At 38.5% G+C, this 23,244-nt stretch overlaps 1 protein-coding gene and 1 long non-coding RNA gene across 2 annotated transcripts in view; both read right to left on the bottom strand.

Moving 5' to 3' along the window:
- Nucleotides 1-1,694: 1,694 nt before the first annotated feature.
- LOC149917100 (uncharacterized) lies at nt 1,695-7,083 on the bottom strand. The gene is made up of 4 exons (XR_016468583.1): nt 6,964-7,083; nt 2,530-2,638; nt 2,274-2,424; nt 1,695-1,809 (listed from the first exon to the last, which is right to left on the bottom strand). It is a non-coding gene; the product is annotated as an uncharacterized LOC149917100 (long non-coding RNA).
- Nucleotides 7,084-8,900: 1,817 nt separating this feature from the next.
- NHLRC2 (NHL repeat containing 2) overlaps nt 8,901-23,244 on the bottom strand; it is a 38,184-nt gene continuing 23,840 nt past the window's right edge. Inside the window, exons 7-11 of the mRNA XM_031597453.2 lie at nt 22,644-22,875; nt 22,070-22,192; nt 20,854-21,063; nt 19,004-19,229; nt 8,901-16,360 (exon numbers count right to left, since the gene is read on the bottom strand). Coding sequence (XP_031453313.2) covers nt 16,092-16,360; nt 19,004-19,229; nt 20,854-21,063; nt 22,070-22,192; nt 22,644-22,875 — 1,060 coding nt within the window. The 3' untranslated portion in view covers nt 8,901-16,091. The remainder of the gene's footprint in view (nt 16,361-19,003; nt 19,230-20,853; nt 21,064-22,069; nt 22,193-22,643; nt 22,876-23,244) is intronic.

Here is a 23,244-nt window from a genome sequence, read left to right as displayed (position 1 = left end):
TAGTGATACATTCTCTCCTGATTTATATCCCGTACAGAAGCGAAGCCCTTTAAACATAGGAGGAAACCTAATATTTCACAGCTGGTGCAGTAAAATTAAATACATCAAAAATTGTTCTGCCCTTGGAAAAAAAGAGATGAGTGATCTTTGTTGCTGTTGTTTATAGATAGCAGCAGAAAAGCAGCCTGCTGTTCAGAAAGCATTGAGCAGCGTCCTTCAAAAATTAGATCCATTTAAGTGATCGTTAAGTTGGGTGTCCTCATATTGAGGTATCATTTAAACCACCTACAATATCTAGAACAGGCACCCTCCTGATAACCTGGGGATGCTGCAGTGCTCTGGGTCTTGCAAAGATGAAAGACTTTAATGGTAGACTCATGCCATGTTGCCAGTTTCCTGCCTGACAGATAATTCAATTCTCAACTCAGTGCTGTGTAAGATGCTTGATATTGTATTGTATCTACTGAAGGATGTGCTCTGTGGAAGTGCTTACAGATTTCAAAATTAAAAGAAAGCAAAGATTCCAAGGGCTTAAAGATGAAAGCCACTCAGATTTAGGATGACAGCACTGCGAGGTGGACAATATCTTGCTTACAGGATGGAGGTTGTGTACTACTGACTTGGCACGCATCAAAAATCTGACAATAGATGTTAACCACCTGGCCATACCATTGAAAGGATCTGTTTTAAGGCGTTGTGTAAATAAACTTTGATAGCTTGCATAATAGCATGCTCTTATCAGCTCTGAGGCTGCTGAGTTCAAACAGCAGGACCCTGGGATCAGCATCATGAGCCTTTCTTTGGACAGAAATTCTAATTCATCTCTGTTTTGAACTGACTGCTGCATTTTTTTGTCACCATGAGAAACTTTCATAGATTTGCTTTTTGTATTTTGTGTGTTTATTTTGTGTGATATAAGGTATACATATACAGGCTTAACTCAGGGCTTTTTACTCCTTTTTCCATACTGCAGAAAGTTTTCATTAAGAACACAGAAAATGCAATGCATGCATTCAAATGTTGCACAAAGAGCAAGGTAGGAAAAGCCTTTTATGACAGGGCTTTTTAAATGCAATCAAGTATCTGTCATCACGCAGGCCTGCTTGTGACACTGTCAGTTTTCTTGCAGAAGTGCTTTGCAGTCAGTGCTTCTGAACAAGTGAGAGTGTAGGATATTTAAAAAGCCATAATGGGCATCTAAGAAACAACGTGCAATTTTTATTATTTATTTCTATTGAAGCAGCACTTGGCAGTCACAAGTCTGGGCTGGAGCCCCACTGTGCTCAGCACACAAAAAAATGTGTGCGTGCTGATGCAGCTGTGTGCTTATGAACAGACCTTTACTGCAGTGAATGAGCTCTTTGCTGACAGCAGCAGTGCTCCTGGACAATGAAGAACGCATGCAGACTTGGGAGTAGATCCTAAAAGGATCACAGTCTTCCAAAATAGACATCCCAGTGTAGGTGCAGCCATAGTGACATTGGGAATGAGTTCAAATACAGCGTCTGTCTGTGATAGGGGACAGAGATGGGTGGCAGAGCATGGCAGAAAAGATTGCCAAAAACATAGTAAGTCAGTACCAACAAAAAAGGTGCTTAGTTACAGTTTAGGGTATTAGGAGGCTGATAAGAAATCACAGAGAAGCAAGCACACCCAGCTCCCAGTGTCATAATGGACAAGGCCCCACTTGTGCTCTGTTTTTTATGATAACTTTGGTTATTCATCCTCACATTAGTGACTAAAATACTTGTTGCATTGAATGTAGATTTTCTAAATCTTAGAAGATACGTCTGCTTGACCGTCTTGGGGCTATAAAATAAAGAAATCAAAGTTAGAGAATTTTGGGGGAAAAAATTCCTAAAGGAGTATCTTCAAAATGTTATTGAATTTATGGTCTGAGATGCTTATTTCCCAGTGCTAACATTATGTGGTAGGTGCTTTACTTCAAGGTCCTTTACAGATAAGAGAAACTAACATATTTTTCCTTTTAATATTTTCCTCAGACACTGCATCATCTTAAAAGGAGAATTGCTGAGAAGGTGCGAAAGAGTTAAAAGGCAGCTCTTGGTGGAAAGCTGAGCTCAGGACCCACGTGCGGGAACGAGGCTTTGTAAGTTGGTTTTAATAAAACATGAGAAAGCAAGGCTAGAACATCAGACAGGAATTCTCCAGGATTAAAGGTAAAAATAAACCAGGCCATGCTAGCAGATTTATGCAGGACTGCAGAAGATCCCCCAAGAAAAGGCTTGCTGCCTGCCTGTCTGGGTACTTACATTGCACCTGGAGCCCTCCTGGGCTCCTCACTGACACTGAGCTCCCACACAACACCATCTCATGGCAGTGCCTTCTTCCTTATGCAGTTGATTTGGAGATTTCAGTCCTGGCAGGCTGCTGGCGTGTTATACATATCTTTCATTACCTGGACTGTAGCCATGCAAGGCAGAAGATGAATCATAGAAACATTAAGGTTGGAAGAGACAACTAAGATACCAAATCCAGCCCCAACCCATAACCACTATGCCCACTGACCCTCAGTGCCACATCTGCACAGTTCCAGAATTCCTCTGGGGATGGTGACTCCATCACCTTCCTGGGCAGCCTGTGCCACTGCATCACCAAGTAAGCAGAAGTGTGAGAACTGTAGAGACAACAGGTTATACAGAAAACTTGTGACTGAGGAAATAAATCTCCCTAATCAAAATATCAAGTAAAATCCATGAAAATAATCATAGTCTTCTATGCCAAAATTATGAAAGTCAGCTGCTGAAAAAGAACAGTGATCAGTCCCTCAGATTTCCATTGTAAGGGTAACAACCTGTTCAGGAGACATCTCTGCAGCTTGTTCAAAGCCAGAGGGTAAATTTCTAGACATACTAAGTATCGCCAAGGACGTGACCTCCTACAGATAATCCAAACTCATCCTTGGCAGTTCCTCCGAGATGAGAGAGAGATGGAACCACAAATGATGATTCCCACTTGTTAATTAACACTCAAATATAAATGCTCAACCATTATGATAAAGAAGCCAGGAAAGTATCCTTCCAGAGCACTGCAGTAATTACACCTAAAGTAGTCTGTAATTGTCAGCTCACAGCCTCAGCTCCAGTTTAGAGACATCAGCTCTAAACTTGTGTCACGCAACACAGTTTGTGGATGCACTTATACAGTGGCATTCTTCTAATCCTTACCCCAATTACATACAGGGAGGCCCAAGAGGTATTTTGATTACTATGGCTGGCCAGTACTTCTGTAGCAGCCATGTCTCAGACTGTGTTTACTACTGCATTTATCTGCCATGACCTCAACGTGCAGCTGCTGCTCGGTGTGACGGGGCTGCTTCTCATTGAGACTGCACTGAGATCTAGGGGACACTGGTAAGAATTGAGCAACTTTGCAATGATGATGACAATGGAAAGGGCCAGCCCATCACTCACATGTGTAGGATCAGTTGTATTTTGGTGAAAGACAGATATATCACAGTATAATATCAAACCCTATCTTCAACAATCTTTTGCTTTTCATCTGTGCAATCAGTCATCTCGTTAGCAGCTAGAACAAACAAAAAGAGCTAATAAATATGTGAAGACTTACATCTCTGGCCAACTTCAACATTTTTTCAGCATGTGATCAAACATCCATATAAAAAAAACTTGATAAAAATCTTTGGACCCTTTAGGGCTTGAACCTGGAGAGATGTCTAGTTTGGCTGAACTCCATATGCCCTTCCAGAATTCCTGTGCTAATGACTTAATCCCCCTGGTTCAGGAAGGTTTCTGAATGTATTTGCTTGCACGTTTCTGAAGCTTCAGGAGGAAAAGCAATGAGAGATTTGTATATAAACTAACAAGCAAGAACAAGTCTCTGGTATGATGGAAGAATAATTACAAAGTCATTTATTATTCTGGTTTCTGAATCTATTCTTAGAGCTGTTTTCGTAAGACTAGACACTACTAGGGAAATAAACCTGTCATATCAGCTATTATTATCATTTATATTATCATAGCATCTAGGAGTCCTTCTCAGGAAAGAACTCCATTGCATTAGGAGTTACATACATAAAATCCTAGGAAGAATAAAGGGGAATTCCCACAGGAAACTGGAGGTTGGGAAGACAAGGACTGTTCAGCCAAGGGCACGATGGAGCAGCTTCCAAAGTAGGCAGAAAGCCAGGATCGAGTGTCAAACAGACACAAACAGAAACAAAGATGTTAGAAATAAAAGATAGGTTTATATATTGAAAGTAACTAGTGGGTCAAGAAGCCTGAAGAGATCTGGCTAACAAAAGGTTATTAGAAACCTTGCTGAGAGCAATTTTGCTGGTCAGCATGGAGACAACTAAATTAGTGGGAATGGAACACAGACTCGAAATAGAGGAAGTTGGAGCTCTTGTTAATAGAATATTTCACAAGCGTGAAAAGAAAATGGAAGGGGTGTGCAGGTTAGGAATATTCTTTCCAATATGAGAGGAGCTAAATTACTTTTCTTTTTTTGGTGAAAAGAGCTACAAATGGATAGTCAATGGGCTGTGAGTTTTGGGAGAACTAATTAGAGCAGTGATGGTGGAGTGAAAAGGATCAAGTGATAGTCATTAAAAAGAGATTCAGCAGAGATTAAAGAGGTGATTGAAGCAAAGCGGTGGAAATGCATCTATTTGCTACCTGGGATAAATGGATGAAGTCTATTGCTCAGATTGAAGCAGGACAATCTCTGCATACAGAACCACATGAAACGCTCGGCCTCATCAGCTGGACAAAGGAAGATACAGGCTGACAACAGATGTGAATGGAGAGAAAGGTTTAGCCAAGAGGTGAGAGGCACCGTCGTGGTGCACATCCACGAGGACCTCGAGCATCTTCCTGTGTGCTTTGAGGCAACGGCAGCTACAGTCCTCCTGCCCCTCACTGCTGGGTTACACCAGGGCTGCAGTGACCCTTCTCAACGAATGAGTGAACGTGCTCAGGAGCCACCAGGAATTATTGGTAAAGAGAATGACTGATTAATTCCACCAAAGGATTCAGCCTTCACATTTTATATCTCTGAGTTAAACTTACTACTGAATCTGAACTTCCTCCTACTCAGAGATTCAGTAGGCTTTAATGCTGAGAGGTACTGCTACATAAGCCTAGTGGATTTTCCTCACTAATTTCTTTGGCTAACAACAACAATGATAAAAAGGATAACAGATATCATGTCTTATGATAGTTCCCAAAGCCTATTGTTCACCTGACAGGTCAGCATTGCCTCAGAATACCTTGGTCCCATTCTCTGAAAATTCCTGTAGCAAATTAGCACTTCTGGACTGCTTTAATCGTAAGTATCAATTCCCTTCAACGTTGTGAGAAGCTTCAACACTAAAAGGATCCTGATCTTTTTTTGCTTGCTGCTGTAAAATTATACTCCACATTTCTACATATTAGGAGAAGTTGGAAAGCAATTGCTGTCACAGGTTCATCAGAGCTAGAATACTTTCTGCAAACAAACAGGTGCCTGATGTCAGGTGCCAATGCTGAGAGAGTCTTTCCTACTGCCAAGACCAAAGCTGTGATGTGCACAGTCCTAGCAATCAGAATATGAAAGGTATACGAGAGGAGGAGACGATGCACTGAGTGTCTATGAAAACTAGCTATCCCCATGGAAGGGTATTTGCTTACGTAAACCCAAACTAGGTCACAAAGTTGCTGAGATTCCATCCACTAACATTTCAAAATCTTTATTTTTAGAATCAACAAGTTCTTTGTATATTAGAACAAGATTCTTATGCAACTCTATAAAAATAACAGTCATTCTAATTCTTGTCTTCGCTTGGTAAAGTTATTTCTCCTGTATTTTATACGTGTAATTTAAGCCTACTATAAAGAGAATTGCTCTTCAGCAGCCTCAAGCAAATAAAAAATGTTAGCCTCCTGCTAAGCTTCATTTCCTAACTACGTCGTTGTGAGTCAGTCGGTGTTTCAGCTCTTGTTCCAAGAGGCAGGTTTTGTCACTCTTTGCCAGGGACCCCATCTCAGAGCATCCCAGCATATCCTCTGCACTTTCTGCACAGTCTGACGAGTTCTGCCACAGAGGCCTCCTTTGACTCAAGCCTATGACTACAGCACTTCCACTGCTAAACGCGCAGCAAAAATGCTAATTAAACTCTTCTCCTTCACTCAACTGCATAAAGGAGAGCAAAATGTAAATGACGTTTCTCACTAGCCGCCGGCAAATTTCCCTTGGATTTAACCGCCATTCCGACACTGACATCCTACGCACTGTTTGGCACATTTGATTTCACACTCTCCTTTGTGATTCCGTTGGCTCAATACGCTAAAGATGCTGAAAGACAGCTCCATCTCTCATTCTTAATGATCTCCATACAACTTCAGTCAAGCCACCGGTGTGTCAGCGTGTGTATGGAGAGAGAGGGAAAATGCTGAGACTGTGATTGAGCCGCTGCTCACGCCTGCTGCAGACAAGCTGCTGACTGCTCCCTGCTTTGCTTGAGGCACCTCACACTGATGTGCTGTCGCCTCAGACCTTTCTGGGGAAGCGATGTGCCTTCCCAAACCTGCTGTGGAAATCGGATATTTCAACTGATGTATTGCCTTCTCATTAGTATAGAGAGATGATGTTAGAACGTATCCAGCTCTCATTGACAAGAATTGCAGTTTTAGCATCAGAGATCAAAAATAACATTGCAGATCAACATTATGAACTTACAAACAAGTATAAAGCACAGGGGTAATTTTGGCTATTTGGTTTTACTCAGCCTCTTCATTAATATCTGAACTACCGCTCTTTATATTGCAGCTTTGTTCAGCTTTTGTAAAGCATATCTATTATTTACAGCCTGCTGATAGGATCTCTGAGCACTGATAAGCCCACATACTCTGCTTAAGGCACTGCCTCAGAAAGGAAAAATACAGAGATTTAACCAAGGGTTACAAAGTACTCGTGCTTTTCCAGAAAAGAAGGAAACAATACCTGCTATTGCTGTTGCTGTAGCAGTACTTTAGAAAGCTACTTTCAGAGCTGAAGGCTGAGATCTCCCACTCTGCTTTCACTTCTGTACATAAGGAAGAAGGCAAGGAGAGCAAACCCTTAGAAAACCCCAGTACAGCAAGGATAGAATTTTGCTTCACACAGCAGAGTATAAAAATAGCCATCAGACACTGTTTTCAATTTCTGCTGGGACTGTGCACAAAATACCAGGCTGACAGGAAGAAACGATAAAACTTGTATGAGACAGCAGGACCATGATTTTGAACACCCACAGGAAAGTGTACTGCGGATCGGAAGGACAGGCCTTCTAAAGCCACAATCTACTTCACCTCCGGATAAGTTCTTGCCAGGAGATTGCAGAATCCCTTGCAACAGAGAGAAAATATCTTCATCCTCTCATCACAGTTCAAATGCAAGGCTTCTTTTTCTTGCTTTTAGAGATAATTCAACTCTTTACAAAGGTAGATGATGGCAGGACAAGGGGAAATGGTTTGAAGTTGAAGGAGGGAAGATTTAGGTTGGATGTCAGGGGGAAGTTGTTTACTATGAGAGTGGTGAGGTGCTGGAACAGCTGCCCAGAGAGGCTGTGGATGCCCCATACCTGGAGGTCTTCAAGGCCAGGTTGGATGGGGCCTTGGCAGCCTGCTCTAATATTAGATCTGGAGGCTGGTGGCCCTGCCTGCGGCCACGGGGTTGGAGGTTGGTGATCCTTGAGGTCCCTTCCAACCCAACCATTCTATGATTCTATCATTCTGTTCTATGATTCTTTGAGCAGTCACTTTGAGACCACAGAAAGGAGTGGTGCCTTCCTCGGTTCTGGCGAAGTGCACCCAGCTCGGTCACGGAGATGGCATTATCCGTAATGGTGCCATGCGCGTATCTATAGGTTCGTACATACAGTAATACATTATGTATTAATGTTTTAAATATTTCAATTGATAAGAGCAGTGATATTTATCAAGGAAAAAAAAAATCAACATAGCTGCCCTACTCTCATTAGCACTCACCTATAGTAAACAAACCAGATTTTTTGGCATGCAATGCCTTCATGAGCAATTAATCATTGTACCAGTAAGATCACAAGGAGAAGCGTAAGCAACAGATTATATTTGTAGGTATGTTGGTAGTGCTCCTCACTTGAATGACTGCGCACGAAGCCTGTATTAGTACTCTGGCTCCATATGTTCTTAGTCAAAGCTGTAAAACTGTTATCTAAAGTGAAATGGTTGTAACAAAACAATTCTAATTGGTAGAAGCTGCTGTTAAAGCATGGTTTAGCCACAGTGAAACATTTTTACTATGATAGTTATTGACAATAAAACAAAATGTTCACCTGCCAGCATGAACAACAAATGGGGGAGGGTGTATTCTCTCATTCCTTACATTAAAGTCTGGGTGAAGTCAAACCAAACATTTGCTTACAGAATCTTTCCAGGGTCCATGCAGTGTGGAGAACAGCAGCGTCTGAGCACACACAGTGCAAACCATGGCACCATCTAGCACACGAATATGGCTAACAGGGATCCAAAGCAGAACTCTGCAGCAAGATTCGCTGACCCTTGGGATCTCTGCAGCAAACTGAAGTGTGCAACAGTCTATGACTCATGCAGCATGACATTCCTCATCTGTCTTATGTACAGAAATGGAATGAAACCAGATCTCCTTTTCCAGGTTGCTGAATGAATCTGAAGCTGGAGAGTCTTTGCAACTCCATAGTTTTAGCCCAGGTCCACAAATGGCCAGCTGACACTCGTGGCTGCACAGCCCTGCAGGAAAGGGAGTGGGAAATGAATGGTGCTTGTAAGCTAACAGATTTTAACTCAGTTGTAATGCCTTATGGCATACACATTTCATTGCTTCCACATCTCTGTTGATGTAAAAACTGACAAACAAATCAGATCATGAAAGATAAAATTTTTAATGTTTATTTTTCAGTGAAAAAAACTTTACAAGGAGAAAGAGGTTTCACAGAAGAAAGAATACATTCTTCAGTAGCTGTTTATTTTCTCAGTGAAATATGAGGATGACATTTCCTCTATGGTGTATTTATTTGTTCTCCTAATATTACAGGACCTTTACCTTTTACTTAAAAAGGATCATCATCCATGAATATTGTTAAGAACTCCATTAGGTAATGCTGTATGTGAAGAATCTCCACAATCTACATAAGCTGTAGATGAAGTGCCTTCAGATTTAATTCTTCCCATACTTCGCAGCAACAAGTACAGAACATATCTTTTAAATGTCCAAATATTTGAAAGGCTTTGCAACACACACAGTGCAAAAACAGAGGTTTAGTATCCCAAAGAGCTGACAAAAATTCCATGTCCTCAAAGCAACAGTCCTCGAGGAAGATAATACAATCCCCATCTTTCCACCTAAAGAATACAGAGACATTTATTGAGGTGTTAAGTGCTTGACTGTGACTTTCTCTGCTACTGTTCTGCCACTGGAATGTGAAGATATCCCAACATCAGAACCTAAATGAAGTGATATGGTTTCACAGTGAGAGTACCTGACCCTTCATAGCTGCCTCTACACACAGATCTCTGACGTTTAACTTATCTTTGCTGATCTGTAAGAAGAGGGGGAAAAAAAAACAAAAACCAAAAAACTGAAAAGACCAAAACCCTGCCCCTAAAATACCAAGAAATATCATCCTTGCCCATTTAAAGTTTTGCCCTCCATCTCACTTGCACTGCAATTTCTGCAAGATGTTTGAAACCACCAAGTTTACTCCTATCCCTCATGTACACTTAAAAAAGTATGTTCACAAGATTGAGAAAAAGACTTGAGAGTAAAGTACTTCATAAGAATAGCTTGAACAAAAAGCACCTTCACTTCAGCTTAATTCAAAAACGTAACAGTGGAGGAAAACTAATCTCTAGTTTCAGAATTAGCAGACTTAAAAAAACAAACCAACAAAAAACAAAACCCAAATTCACAAATCAGGAAGGTCAAATAAATACCTTATTTCATTCAGGACTCCAATACTTCTATGAAGACACACTTTCAAGTATTTTCATTCAAGGTACTGATTTTTTCCTTCAGTCATCCTGATGCAATGAAAGCACAGCATTTCTGTCACACTGGGCTGAACTACTGTCCCAGGAGATACTTGCTGCTATTCCTGGGGAGCCTGAATTTCACCTTGCTGCAGTTTTTCAACTACCTCATCATATATAGAAGAGAGAGATTTAAATGCACTTATTCTCCTCTAGAAGTGAGACTGGATACATGTGAAGTTAAATACTCAAAATATAAAAATATTCAGCAATTCTGTTACAGAATCACAGAATATCCCAAGTTGGAAGTGACCTCCAAGGATCATCCTGGCTCCACACAGGACCACCCAAAATCCAAACCCAAGTTTGAGAGCACAGTCCAAACGCCCCTTGAGTTCTGGCAGCTCGGGGTTGTGCCCACTGCCCTGGGGAGTCTGTTCCAAGCCTGACCACCCTCTGCTGAAGAACCTCTTCCTAACAATCAACCTGAACCTCAGGACACATTCCTTGAATGGATGGTTTTAGAACATGGATTTCAGTTTCATCAAAAGCTTAAAAAAGCTTTTGTTCTTCAAAACTTAAAACTAAATTAGGAATATTTATATTCCATATTACTAAGCCTGACAGAGATGATGCTGGAACAGGTTGCCCAGTGAGATCGTGGATGCCTCCTCCCTGGAAGCATTCAAGACCAGGCTGGATGGGGCTGTGAGCAACCCGGTCTAAGGGGACGTGTCCCTGCCTACAGCAGGGGAGTGGAATTAGATGATCTTAAAGGTCCCTTCCAACTCAAACCATTCTATGAGTCTATGAGATGGGCTAAATTTTTAGTCAAAAGGAGAAATACACATTGTGGAACATTGCACTCCTGAGGCATGTTGAGTACATAGCACTGAGCAAAGGTAGACTTATGAACACATTTCTACAAGCATCATTTCTTCAGCTCAAAATTGTCAATGTTTCAGATAAACTAGGCAAGACTTGAAAAATTCTTCAAGTTCTTTTGCTTAACCCTAAGTACTACAACTGGACAATACGTTCTCTGGTGTGCCTGAAAGCAATGGACCAACAAAGCAGTTCACTAAACAAGTAGGGGAGGGGCAAGGGGTTGGGAAAGGGAATTATCTATCTTGGATCCTTCTATGGAAACAAAATATTGGCTATATTTCATTCTTGGGGAAACTACTGGAGGAAAAGACAGACACAAAAAAAGTAATGAATAATAATCATATATAATAAAATAATAAAATAGTAATCCCATAATATTGTGACAAAAGAAAGTAAAATAAGCCAAAAAATCAAGTCATGCATAGACGTACTGAATACTTAGTAAGAATGAATCCTACTATGATTCCTTAACAAGAGTAAATGATTTTATGCAACAACATCTACAAAATATAGGAACAGCTGGTTCTGATGGATGAGAGTACTCAAACTTTGTTACATGAGTAAAATGAAATGCAAAACATTAGAAATGTTATTTCTAAATTCATGACCTGCTATACAATGCAAAGACAAATTTGGCAGTCCACTTAAGAAAATAACCAGGGCTCACTTTTGCAATGACTGTGTATAACTAACTTTTACCACTCTGACACCTTTCCAGCTAGGGACAGACAAGCTCATTAAATCTCTGATAAACTTTTTCCAATTTAATTCATCATTAATTCTGACTACTAGATTTCTGCTAACATAAATCAGTTATCTGAACAGATTTTATAACTGATCTAGTAGATTTCAGTGCATGGTTATAATCAAGAAGGGTGGGTGATAAGCTGCTATGCATGGTACATTTTTCTCAGTCAGAAGATTCACAGCCTGGAGAACACATAAACACACACACAACCAGTTACAGCATCTCTCATAAATTAATTATACAAAGAAGAAAACTTTTGACTTGCAACACACAATTTATAAACACCCTTCTGTATAAGTGTAGCTGCAATGTGTCACTGAGGTAAAGAGCAACAGTAATTTTCAAAAATTGTAGAGCATAAGAATGTACATAAATCTCTGCTGTATTCTGCTAAAGTGTAAGCCATTTAAAACCAGATATATGATTAATTACTCTACAAAGTCAAACATTTAAGGCTTTCATGTATGTAGGAAACCTTGTTAGGAATCAAAAATTCAAGACAATTTGAAACTGTGGCCAAGAGTACAACACTCTTTACTAAAATTAACAGCAAATAACTGAAGGAGCAGAAAGACATGCCCCTGTCACTTCATTCTGTTCCTCCCCCTCCTGTAAACAAGAGATTAGGAAAAAGCTTTTTCTTGATGCTCTCACAAAATGTAGTTTTTCCATGGTTTGAATGACAAGATTTGTTCATTGGAATAAAACAAGTGGATTAAGAATATATACACATGCACCTTTTCTCAGGCTAAGCAGATCAGGCATTCACATGACACTGTAAACTACTCTCTCATGTATTACTCATCTGGTCCAGACTTGCTTTGTATCACATTACAACAGCATTACATGAGCACAATGCCCTACAAGTGGAAGATGTCAGACAAAACGTGAACTATGAAAAGGTGCACCAGTAGGAAAACCCAAACAGGCATGAGAGAATCTAATATAAAAAAGAATGAACATAAAATGCATGCCCATCAATAACAGACTCAGGCAGTCAGCATTCCTTCTCTTCTTTCAATGGAGGGGAACAAACCACAGAGGGATGTTACTGAATTCAAACAGTGTGAAAAGCTATGAGAAGACATTACTCTCCTTCTTTGAAATGACATTATCTTTCTCCTAGTGAAATTAAAACTGTAATTAAATACAAATATCTCCTGGAACATTTAACATATTCATTCACAAACAAAAGCTATTCTAGGAAAGCAAACCCTTGAACCAAAACTGCAAAAGCCTCAGAACTTGCTTCTATTGTAGAATGCAAGCATGACCAATATTCTTTAAAGATTTGCTACAGTAATTTACAACTTTATTAAGGTCTGATGCAAAACCTATTAAAGTCAGTGAGAAAACACGATGTGAAGAGGCTTTGAATTACATAATGTCACTTGAAGTTCAAAATCTGGGAGTGCTGAGCCATACCAAACTACTGGTAATTTACAGTTTTTATATCAGGAAATACTACGAGCTAAACTGCCATACACAGAGATAGCAGTTATCTGATTTGTCAGTATTTAGAGACAGAAATCCAATATCCTATTTTTTTAAATAATATTTTAAGGATGCTTTCTGGTAACTGAACTGAAATTTCTGCTGCTTGTAGAAGCTATTCTGTTTGCCTGTCTGGTTGCATCCATAGCACTTGTTGCTTTAGTGTAAGAGCACCCTGTAAACCGTGGAGATAGCAATGGAAACAGCATCCCTTTTGTAGGATAAAAGTAAACAACATAAGCTCTTAAAAAGCATGTTATGCTAATTATAGAGTGTTCAGATGTCTGTTCAGCTGATGCTGTGAGTGAAACATAAGCAGGGACTCAGTGAGTTTGTATGCTATTTCCTGGACAAACAAAATAGTGTCAGGCTTAATGTGATAGATGCCAGTCATAGTGAACACACAGAGTGAGCAAGATCAGAAAAACCCCAGTAATCAGGGAGAGCTGGAGCACGCTGATAATCAGCTGCTCCTAAGACAACAAAGCAGAATTATTATAGCAGTGTGTGATAGCCATGAAGACAGATCAGGGTAAGAAGGTCTCCCTTTTACTCTAAAGGGGTTTAGGACTTAGGATGCAGGTGGGGAAAGCATTTTGTGACATCCATCTTTTCTTTGTAAATAACAAGACAAATGTATTTTTGAGATGGTCTCACATACCTTCTGCCTCTTTTAGCACAGTCATTACACTGCAGTAACAGGGAATGTACTAACAATGACATGAATTTGGTATGTCCCTCGTTTGTGTTGGATACACTCCTTGTTTATATAGGATTCACTCAACTGCTGCAAGACATAGACTTAGAAGAGAAATAAAATAATCAAACTTATTCCTACCGTTTTCCTTGAAATACAATTATTTAAAATTTGGCTATGACTAAATACTTAAAGGTCCTTTAACGTCTAAGCCTGGATGTTAGCTGGATCTTATGCAACAGTTTTCCCAGTATCTGGTACCACTAATTTTAATTTTAAAAATGTGATTTAGATTGCATTTATGCAGCTTTTTTTCCTGAATTTGAGAATAGAAGGCAGAATTTTATGATCTTGTTCAACTGAAACACATTTTTTTTCTCTGATTTCCAATTAAAATTATATTATATTGATCTATCTGCTGAGTTACATTCTCAAGGTAACTTTAAGAGTTTGATTTGTTATTCTGAACTTCTGAAACTAACACCTGGGTTTTTTTAGTAAGCAGCAGAAAAACTGTAATGTAGCTGGAAGCTGAGCTAAGGTTTCCTGGTTACCATCCAAAGTTAGATAAACACCAAAAGAAATCTGAAGGAGTTGCAATAAAATGTAAGAAATGATAAATGCACTAATCAATTTCTTCAGCTTCATCCTTCCAAGGCATTTGCAAGCTCTGAACAATATAGCAAAGTTCTATCCTTCTTCAGAATGGCATATGAGATTGTGAGGCTTACCCAAAGGAACTGGAAGACTGAATTAGAAAACATACCTTTAAAAAAGCAAACAAGCAAAAAGAAACACAAGAGAAATAATAGTTCAGTCCTTGCCTTGCTGACAGGTGGTGAGATAATCAACATTACTGCTACTACAGAGAACTCACAGATAGGCTGGCACTTCAACAGAAAGAAAAAGCATACCTCTCTGCATGGTCCCCCTAAACAAAAGCCCCTTGAGTTCCTGACCAACAGGTCAGTCAGCTTTTAAGAAACATCAACAAGAAATCATACTGGGGAATTACTGACAGGTGTCAGGAACCATGATGACTGCTTTAGAAAATACCACATAAAAATTCTTCCATGACCACACTTCATTCTATATGCAAAAATAACTATCTTTCAACATACAAACAAATTCATCATCTCAGAACTAATCCTCATAATCAAAGCACTGACCCTAATCCAGCTGCCACTTCAGCACTGTAGAAATCCTTCCAATTTGGGTAAGACACTCACACATCCTCCTGTATTCTTGGTACCTGCTATGGCAAATTGATCAAATTTTTTTTTGCAAAACATTTAAGCACCAAAGGCAGAGTTCTGGAGCACAGCTTCAAAGCATTTTGCTCGAAGATGAAATCACCAGTTCTTTAGCAAAATGTCAGAACCTCTAGACATGATATTATCACATGCATAGCTCTGATTCAGAGGCCACCATAACAAATGAGTGTGTGGACAAACAGTGACTTCAAAAAACTCTGAACTAGACTTCAAGAAGGCAGTATTACTCTAAATATTTTAAGTTTGCAAGAAAGAAGTCTTCAGTCAATGTTTTACATTGAAATTTTAAAAGTGAGAAAGTGATTCACTTGCTTGAAATGGGTGACATTTAATTTTTGCAGTTTAGATAATCAAACATTTTTTATCACTTACCATAAAATGTAAGTCAGTACATATTAGAAAGATTCCAGCATGGTTTTATGATTTTTTTTTTTTTTTTTTTTTACAAATATACATCAGAGAGGCACATTCTTTGTTAGAAACGAGTGTGATTTTTTTTGGAGGAACTGAACCACTTCCTGTCACAGGAATTTTTCCATTTAAGCTGCGCTCTTCATATAAGGCAGTCAGATGGAGTTAAGCAAAACAATCAGCTTAAATAACATTAGTGCTACACTTTTAAGATATATTTTCAAAACACATGTGCCATAGATGCTCTTCAGAAAAACAAGCAAGATGCTTCTTTTGCAGCCTTGAGAAAGAAACCATTAGTTTTGACATTCTTTTAAAATTTAAGGACACAAAAGGAATCAGTAACTGTTAGTCTGAAGTAATCCAACGTACAATGCAAAGAATGTCTTACAGTAACATCACAAAGCAGTATTAACTCTTTCAAAAGGACTTGTTGCTCATTCCTTAGAATGGCACATGTCCCATATATTCACAATTGGCAACAGAGTCTAGAGCATTACAATATCATTGCTGCTACTGTAATGAAAAGAAATGAGGTTGTGATTACGAATTTTCCCATTAAACTAAGAAATTCTACTTCATTTTACCAAGCACTAGTTAGTTATAAACGAATGTGTTAGTTCAACTTGAGTCAAACTGCCTTGGTTTGTACTTCCTATCTGTAAAGGCTGATTGAATGAGATTCCTTTCATCATGCAGGCACTGCTATCTTTAGTGCAATAGTAGAGGCACGCTTTGATAGCCAGGACAGCTTCAGCTGATAGACAGACTCTTGGTAGCTGAAAGGGAATGACAGTTTGACAGGAAACATCCTTAATTTCTCCAGACAGATACTGTCCTTGAAGCAGCCATGTATTATTATCTGCAAAAGAAGAACAAATTTTTTCATTAGGACATTTAACAGCATATCTGAAACCAACAGAAAACACTAGTTTTACCTATATGACAACATGGCCTTTCTTTACAATGGATGGAAAGATCCATAGCTTTGCTTCAAAACTATGGAAACTCTTCATGTTGTGGATACATATACAGTACACCTATGTTAAACACAGCAATCTGCAATTTGTCCTACAGACTCTTCAGAGGATATTAATATATATGTTTTTTTCTGAGATACATAAGCAAAACTCCTTAAATTAGTGGGCTGTTACATGTTTTCATCAGAGGTCTAATACTGCACGTAAGATAACTGCCATAAGTGAATAGAACTGCAGGTACTTTATGACATTTCCAAACAGAAACGTTGGCTTTATGAGCGGTATGCTGAAATTTACCAATGTTCAGGCAGTTACAACATAACTGGAGTTTCACATTTATTTAAATATTTAAAAGCATGTGAACTTAAAAACAAGCTCTACGATAAGCAGTCATTGCATTGTGCTGTGTTTTAGACTGAAGTGAGATGGATGAAGTGCTCTTTCTGGCATTTTTCAGAAAACACATCAAAGCTGCTCTAGAAGTTATGAGCTTGAAACGACTTGTCAAGGTTAAGTCACTCAGCTTCCTCCAGTTTCACTAATCCTGGGAACTGATGTAGATCCACACCTCAACAATATTTAGAGATGCTACAGGCCAAAAGGTTTGCTGACTGCCCTGGAAATATTTTCTTTGTACTCTAAAGGCTCAAACTGCAGTGAGAAACTACCTAAAATCATGAGATATATCCACAAATTGTGGTTGCTGTACCGTATTTGTTTAATGCTTTTATAAACAATCAATTTAATCAAGCTATCACACGGACAGTCTGACACTTTGAAAGCTGGCCAAAAAACTATGAGTCACAAAATGAGATGTTTAGTTTCAAATCTCTTTAATTGCATCTACAAGCTGTAATGACTATTAACATGTATTCATCATTGTAAAAGCCAATATGGCACATAAATTCAGGCTGAGAACAACTGCTAAAACTCAGCAGAATTTCAGAAAAGGATGACTTTTCAATACAGTCAAATGGGCAAAAATAACTGAAATACAAATGTTCTGTTTATTGCTTCTAAAATTTGACAAGGAAGCTAAAGAGAAAGTTATTCTGGGTCTTTTTATTTTTTTAAACTGTTTAGCAAGGTTTGTTCTGCTCTGTAATGGCTTAGTGGATATTTTATTAACTTACTCCAAGAGGTAGCAGCTCTCTGTACATCGCTGACTTCTAGAGTATAAAAACAAATGTGTTCATATCACATAATCTGAGTACTAAATGTCATCCCCTCAACTTCAAGAACACCAGTTCATGGTGGCAGCCCTACTTAAGCACACAACACCTACTACAGGACACCACTTAGAAACACAGGTATTTCAGAGAGATGAGTAAGTTAAACACATTAGACTTACGAGCCATACCCGAATAAGTCAAGAGCCAGGCAAAATTGTGTGAACACACAAAGATGTGAAAAACCATGGGTTATTTTGTAAATGATCTTTCACATGGTACTTGGTTCAAATGGTACTTCCATGTGAAAGTTTTTACTTTGGCATGGTGCTTCCAAGGGCACTGACAGATATTCCCTTCTGAGTGCAGCTGGAACACTGGAAAATATTGTCTCCAAACACTCACTAATGGTCACCCTTTGCGAGAAGGTTTTCCAGATAACCTTACTATTTTTGTACCAAAGAGAATTTCAGGGAACACACTCACACAACCTAGTCTACCAATCACAACTATGGACAAAGTAGTGTTCAGAGTAAGGATGGTAATGATGGGTAGAATTAAACCATTTCAGTCACACGCAATATGAACATGTTCCATGTTCTCTATTAAATACTTATTGAGAGAGATTAATTTAGACTCAGCACTCCCATTTCACAATAACCAAGATGTGAAGTTACAGTGCATCCAAAGTCACACAGAAAGAACCTCCAATAAATGTCAGTAATTTCTGCTTCCTTGACATACCAAAATTTATTTCTGATATAAGGTGTGCCTTGTTATAGAGATACTCCATCACAAATAAACCAACACAAATTACAACAAAGTAAGTTCAAAATGGTTAGGTGCAAATGTACCTCCATTTCTGGAAGAGACGTAAGGAAAAAGTGGAATTTCATTCTGGAATACGTTTCAGCTTCTTAAGAAGCTTTTTGCCAGAGACAGGCAGTGAGACTGAGGTGAGCCATTCACACAGATAAAGTAAAGAGGGCACGCATCTGAGAAAGAAAAATCTCAACTGTCCTAGGAACAGTACCTCTGTAGGCCCTCATTGGCTGTTTGTTTCAAGGAAGTTTTACAAAAATTAACACAGCATGCATTAACTCAAGCAAAAACCTTCTGGTCTTCTGGTGGTACCAAATGCTTTATTTTTTTTGCTTAGTTGTTTTTTTCAAATGTAACAACTCTAAATGGCATTTAGCACATCACAATGTAAGTAATACAGCAACTGAGGCTGAGAGGGACGTTTTGATTCATCAGCCTGAGATCCCTCATATTATATATGTGCACATAAAGACAAAATCTACTTCTCATCTTATCTACTCCCATTCAACCGATAAAGCAACGTAAGCACTTTACCTTCTGCTGTGATAAACCAGGCATTAGGTGCTTCTTCGTTCAATTTTGAATCTGGAGGGAGAGTCAACTTCAATAGAAACTGAATTGTCTGACCGGGAGCTGCATTCAGTGAAGGAAGCTGAATGTTTGGAGCAGATTTAGGCAGTTTTGGGAGGTTTGCAATTTGGTCCTTTTGCACAGCCAGATGATCTGTAACATCGCAGGTTTCTGGATTCAGGATAGGCAACTACCAGTAGAAATCAAAATATTAATTTTCCTTCGTATTGGTACAGCAAATAGACTTTCAAAACACAGTCTCACTTTCATAGCTGATATGGACTAGGAAAACTAACACACAACAATACAGCTACTGCACTCTGAAACTCTGATAGAATGCAATAATACTGCAGTGACAGGCAGAGAAAAGGAAGGACGAAATGACTTCTTAAATTAAAGGATGAAACCAATTGATCCCTAGAAAAATGTTTGCTATTAAAATCACAAAACCTGTACCTGTTTTACCATACCCACTATTTAATTGAAATTTTTAACATTTGCCTTATATTTTTATTTTAAATAAAATTTGGAGATATTTTCTCCTGATTGGGTGCTAACTGTATCCTTTGGTAATAAAATCCAAAATCTAGCTATGCAGATTACACAGCAAAGTAAACAGCAATTTCCAAGAAAATGAACCAAGATGTTACATGGCATGAAAATTTAAACATACATTAAGATTGCATACTGTGAAATGCAAGAAACTTACAAGAAAGCAGCAGGACAATTACATCATATATTTATGAGAACATTATAACGTGGTGCCATTATAAGATGGACAGCAGTGCAAATCTGTTTTGCTTTCATGTTTACAAGCACATCGAGCACTGCTGGATTTCAAAGTGGATTTCATTTGGCAACTTGAAAGCCCCAAATAAGGAATACATGAAATTCTGCACAGCATATGCTAAAATTTCATGCTTGAATTAAGTTTGGAATTTCAGCACCACAGCAGTAAAATTAAGACATCATAGTACGCATTTTTGTCAAACTTGGAAGAATTTGGATCTATAAACTTTTAGTTTTGGAAGTACAGGAGAGTGATGACAACAATTCTGCTCTCCCCACAGCAGTTATATTACAGAAATGCTTGTTGACTTTTCTCTCCAGATAACTGCAGCAAGCTACCGTTTTCTCAACATTGTGCAAATGTTGGGTGTATGTATAGATCAGAAACACAGATGCAGAAGTAGAGACAACAGTGTCAACAAATATAGGATCTGTTACAAACACTGTGGGGGGGAGAAAATACGCTATAGCACAATAAGCTACACAGAAATACACAAAGTACAAAGGGTGAGATTTGCTCTGCTGTACAACAGTTTATGCAGTAGTAAATGTAGAATAGCTGAAATTTGCCATAAATGACACCTCAGATTGCCATCTTATCTTTGGGACAGACTATGTACCACACCTTAAGTCAATGGCCTCCACAAACCACACCTTATGTCTTAATTAGAGGACTTGGTAATTAATTTTAATTCCACTCATTATTAAAGGAATTGCTGTTGCTTATAAAATTTTCATACTGAAAAACTGGGCTACATTATTTAATAGCTCATATTTCAGTATTATTATTACTTATTAGAGGACAATCACTGTTTTCATGCAAAAGATGCCTTCCAAGAACTAGGACTTTGAACAAATACACTAACAGGTGATGCTTGTTTGTCAGATCATCACAAAGCATTATGTGAATACAGTTACCAACAAGTTTATTAGCTATATGATTTTTTACGCCATTTGCCAAAGCCTGGAATAGTAATTTACACCAAGAAACACCACTATCAGGCTGTTTAATAAATATTACTTGCCATGGACAGAATTTTTGTTTCCAAATCCAGCACTTTAATCTGGTGATTATTTGTGTCTGCAACATACATCAAACGGCCGTTTTCTTCAACGCACAAACCTCCTGGTTCATTAAAAGTCGACTGTGTAAAGCTGGAGCCAACAACATTGCCTGCTTCTCCTGTGCCTGCCAGGGTAGCACAATTCTTCATTTTGGGATCTACAACCTTAATCTAAGATTTAAAAAAAAAAGACCAGGAAAAAAAATCCACTTTCACAAAAAAAAACACGAGTTCTGCATTATATTATATCCCACATTTTCAGAAGACAGTGCTAAACTCTCTTAGCTAACAACTGTGTGTCCTACAAGATAGGTTATCATACTTTACCAAAAGACATCTCCCTCCTTTCTTCCTGGACTTCATTCAATTTTCTCCATTTAAGGCACCTATCCCTTTGGTATAAACATATGCTGAACAGCTTGTTTTTTTCTGCCATTGTGAAAAAATTTGCAAAACAGTGAGACAACAAAACTGGGAGGCAAACCTTTAAATATGTTTTTCTAAAAATGGACAAGTTATTATTTTTTTTTTTTTTATTAAAGTAACAGCAAAAAAGTTGATCATGTGCAATGCTTTAAACAAAATCTCATTTGCTCCTGAAATTTTAATGAGTGTTTATTGATACCTACTTTAGTCTTCAAGTAAAACAAATTACTTGCCTTTAATGCAATTAATCAACATATAGCTAGTAACTTTATGAAAGCTTACACAATATCATGTGAAAGCAATCATATAAAACAATGTCTCATCTCTGAATTCCAAGGGGTAATTCAAAACATGGGTAGCTTTTCTGAGGAAAGAGCCAGTATTCTTGCTCTCCCAGTTTTATCAAACCTGCAGTATTCCTGAATAAACACTCCTAGCTGTTTTGCCATAGTTCATCATCTTTAGAACGATATAAGGAATGAGTCTTTAGTTAGAATGGTAACTTGGCACAAAACTGACCTTCCTCAAGGGGCCACCATATCAACACAGCAGCGTATGGCAACAAAACAATGGGTAAAGAGGACTTATAAAGGAAGGAAGGAAGGAAAAAGAACCCACAAAAGAAATCTTATCGTCTGTTTCTTCAGCTCAACCAAGCACAATCTTCATACATTCTGAATATAATCTCTTACAGTAGTAAAAATTGTGAAGAATTGTGAATTGTGTAGATATCAAGCTACTACATGCTTACCTTATGATTATAGGAATCTGCCACATATAGCAGCTTTCTTTTCTTGTCCCATGTTACTCCTAGGGGATGCTGCAGCTTGGCATTTATGCCTGCTCCATCCACATCACCAAAGGCGAATAAATTCTGAAGACATTATCAAATGAAATTATTTGATTATTCAATGCTGGTATTAATTTAAACTGTTAGAATTAAATGGAAATTCACTGACAAAAAAAAAAATCAAGACAACTTCAAAAAAAGGATACTGAAAATGAGAAAGCAAGGATGCTAATGATGGAAATGGAAATTATCACATTTAAATTATCAGTATGAATCCAGCTGGCTTTAACGACCACGCAACACAGTTTCAGTTCAACTATCTTATAAACAAGTCAATTTATTTTGTATCTGAGGAGCAACGGTCTGCACTATAACCTGAGCACCAACAACTGGCACACAATTTGCATTCCAAGCAGTGAAGTTAAGAAACTGATGGCCACAGAAACTAATTTACCCTCTCACCCCAAAAGTGGTTCCTCCAGGTCAGGCTTGAGAAATATTAGTAGGGCAGTGTGGGGAAGTTTGAAGTGATTACCAATGGATCTCTCTCTCCTCCTACAAGGTGCTTCACAGCTCCATCTTTCAGAGAGATCATTCGCACAGTGCTGCTCTCACTATCTGCTACAAAAAGGCAGTTCCATGGTTCCTCGGAAGCCAGAGAGAGTCCAGAAGGCTGTGCAAAGCCGGCCTTATGAGGGTATGCATTGTTTCTGTTCTCTTCATTTCCACTCCCAGCAAATCGAAGACAGACTCCTTTCTTTAAATCACTAAAGAAAAATAGTACTTATCTTCAAGAACAAGTCTGACATACTTCAGACGTTATGCATAAACACAAAATACAGGAAGAGCACTTGTAAGTTATAAAAACAGCTGTACTATTACAGCACAAGAAATTACTCAAAGGCTTTATGCTATCTTTTAGTTCAACTTGGTTTATCATTCACCAGTAGAAAATTCAAATGGAATGAAAAGTAACATTAAAATGTACAACTGTACCTTACTGTCATATAGCTTTTTAGCAAAGGTAGTATATTTCATTTCCTCTAACAGATGTGGGTAAAAGCACACATTAAAGGACACAAGCCTTTTCAGTTTGAACAGCAGTAGCAAGTTTTAAGCTAAGGCACCGGTTGAGA

Source organism: Phasianus colchicus, chromosome 8, assembly GCF_987193195.1.
Source record: "Phasianus colchicus chromosome 8, bPhaCol1.hap1.1, whole genome shotgun sequence".
NCBI classification, from domain to species: domain Eukaryota; kingdom Metazoa; phylum Chordata; class Aves; order Galliformes; family Phasianidae; genus Phasianus; species Phasianus colchicus.
This window is presented reverse-complemented; position numbering and strand designations above follow the sequence as displayed.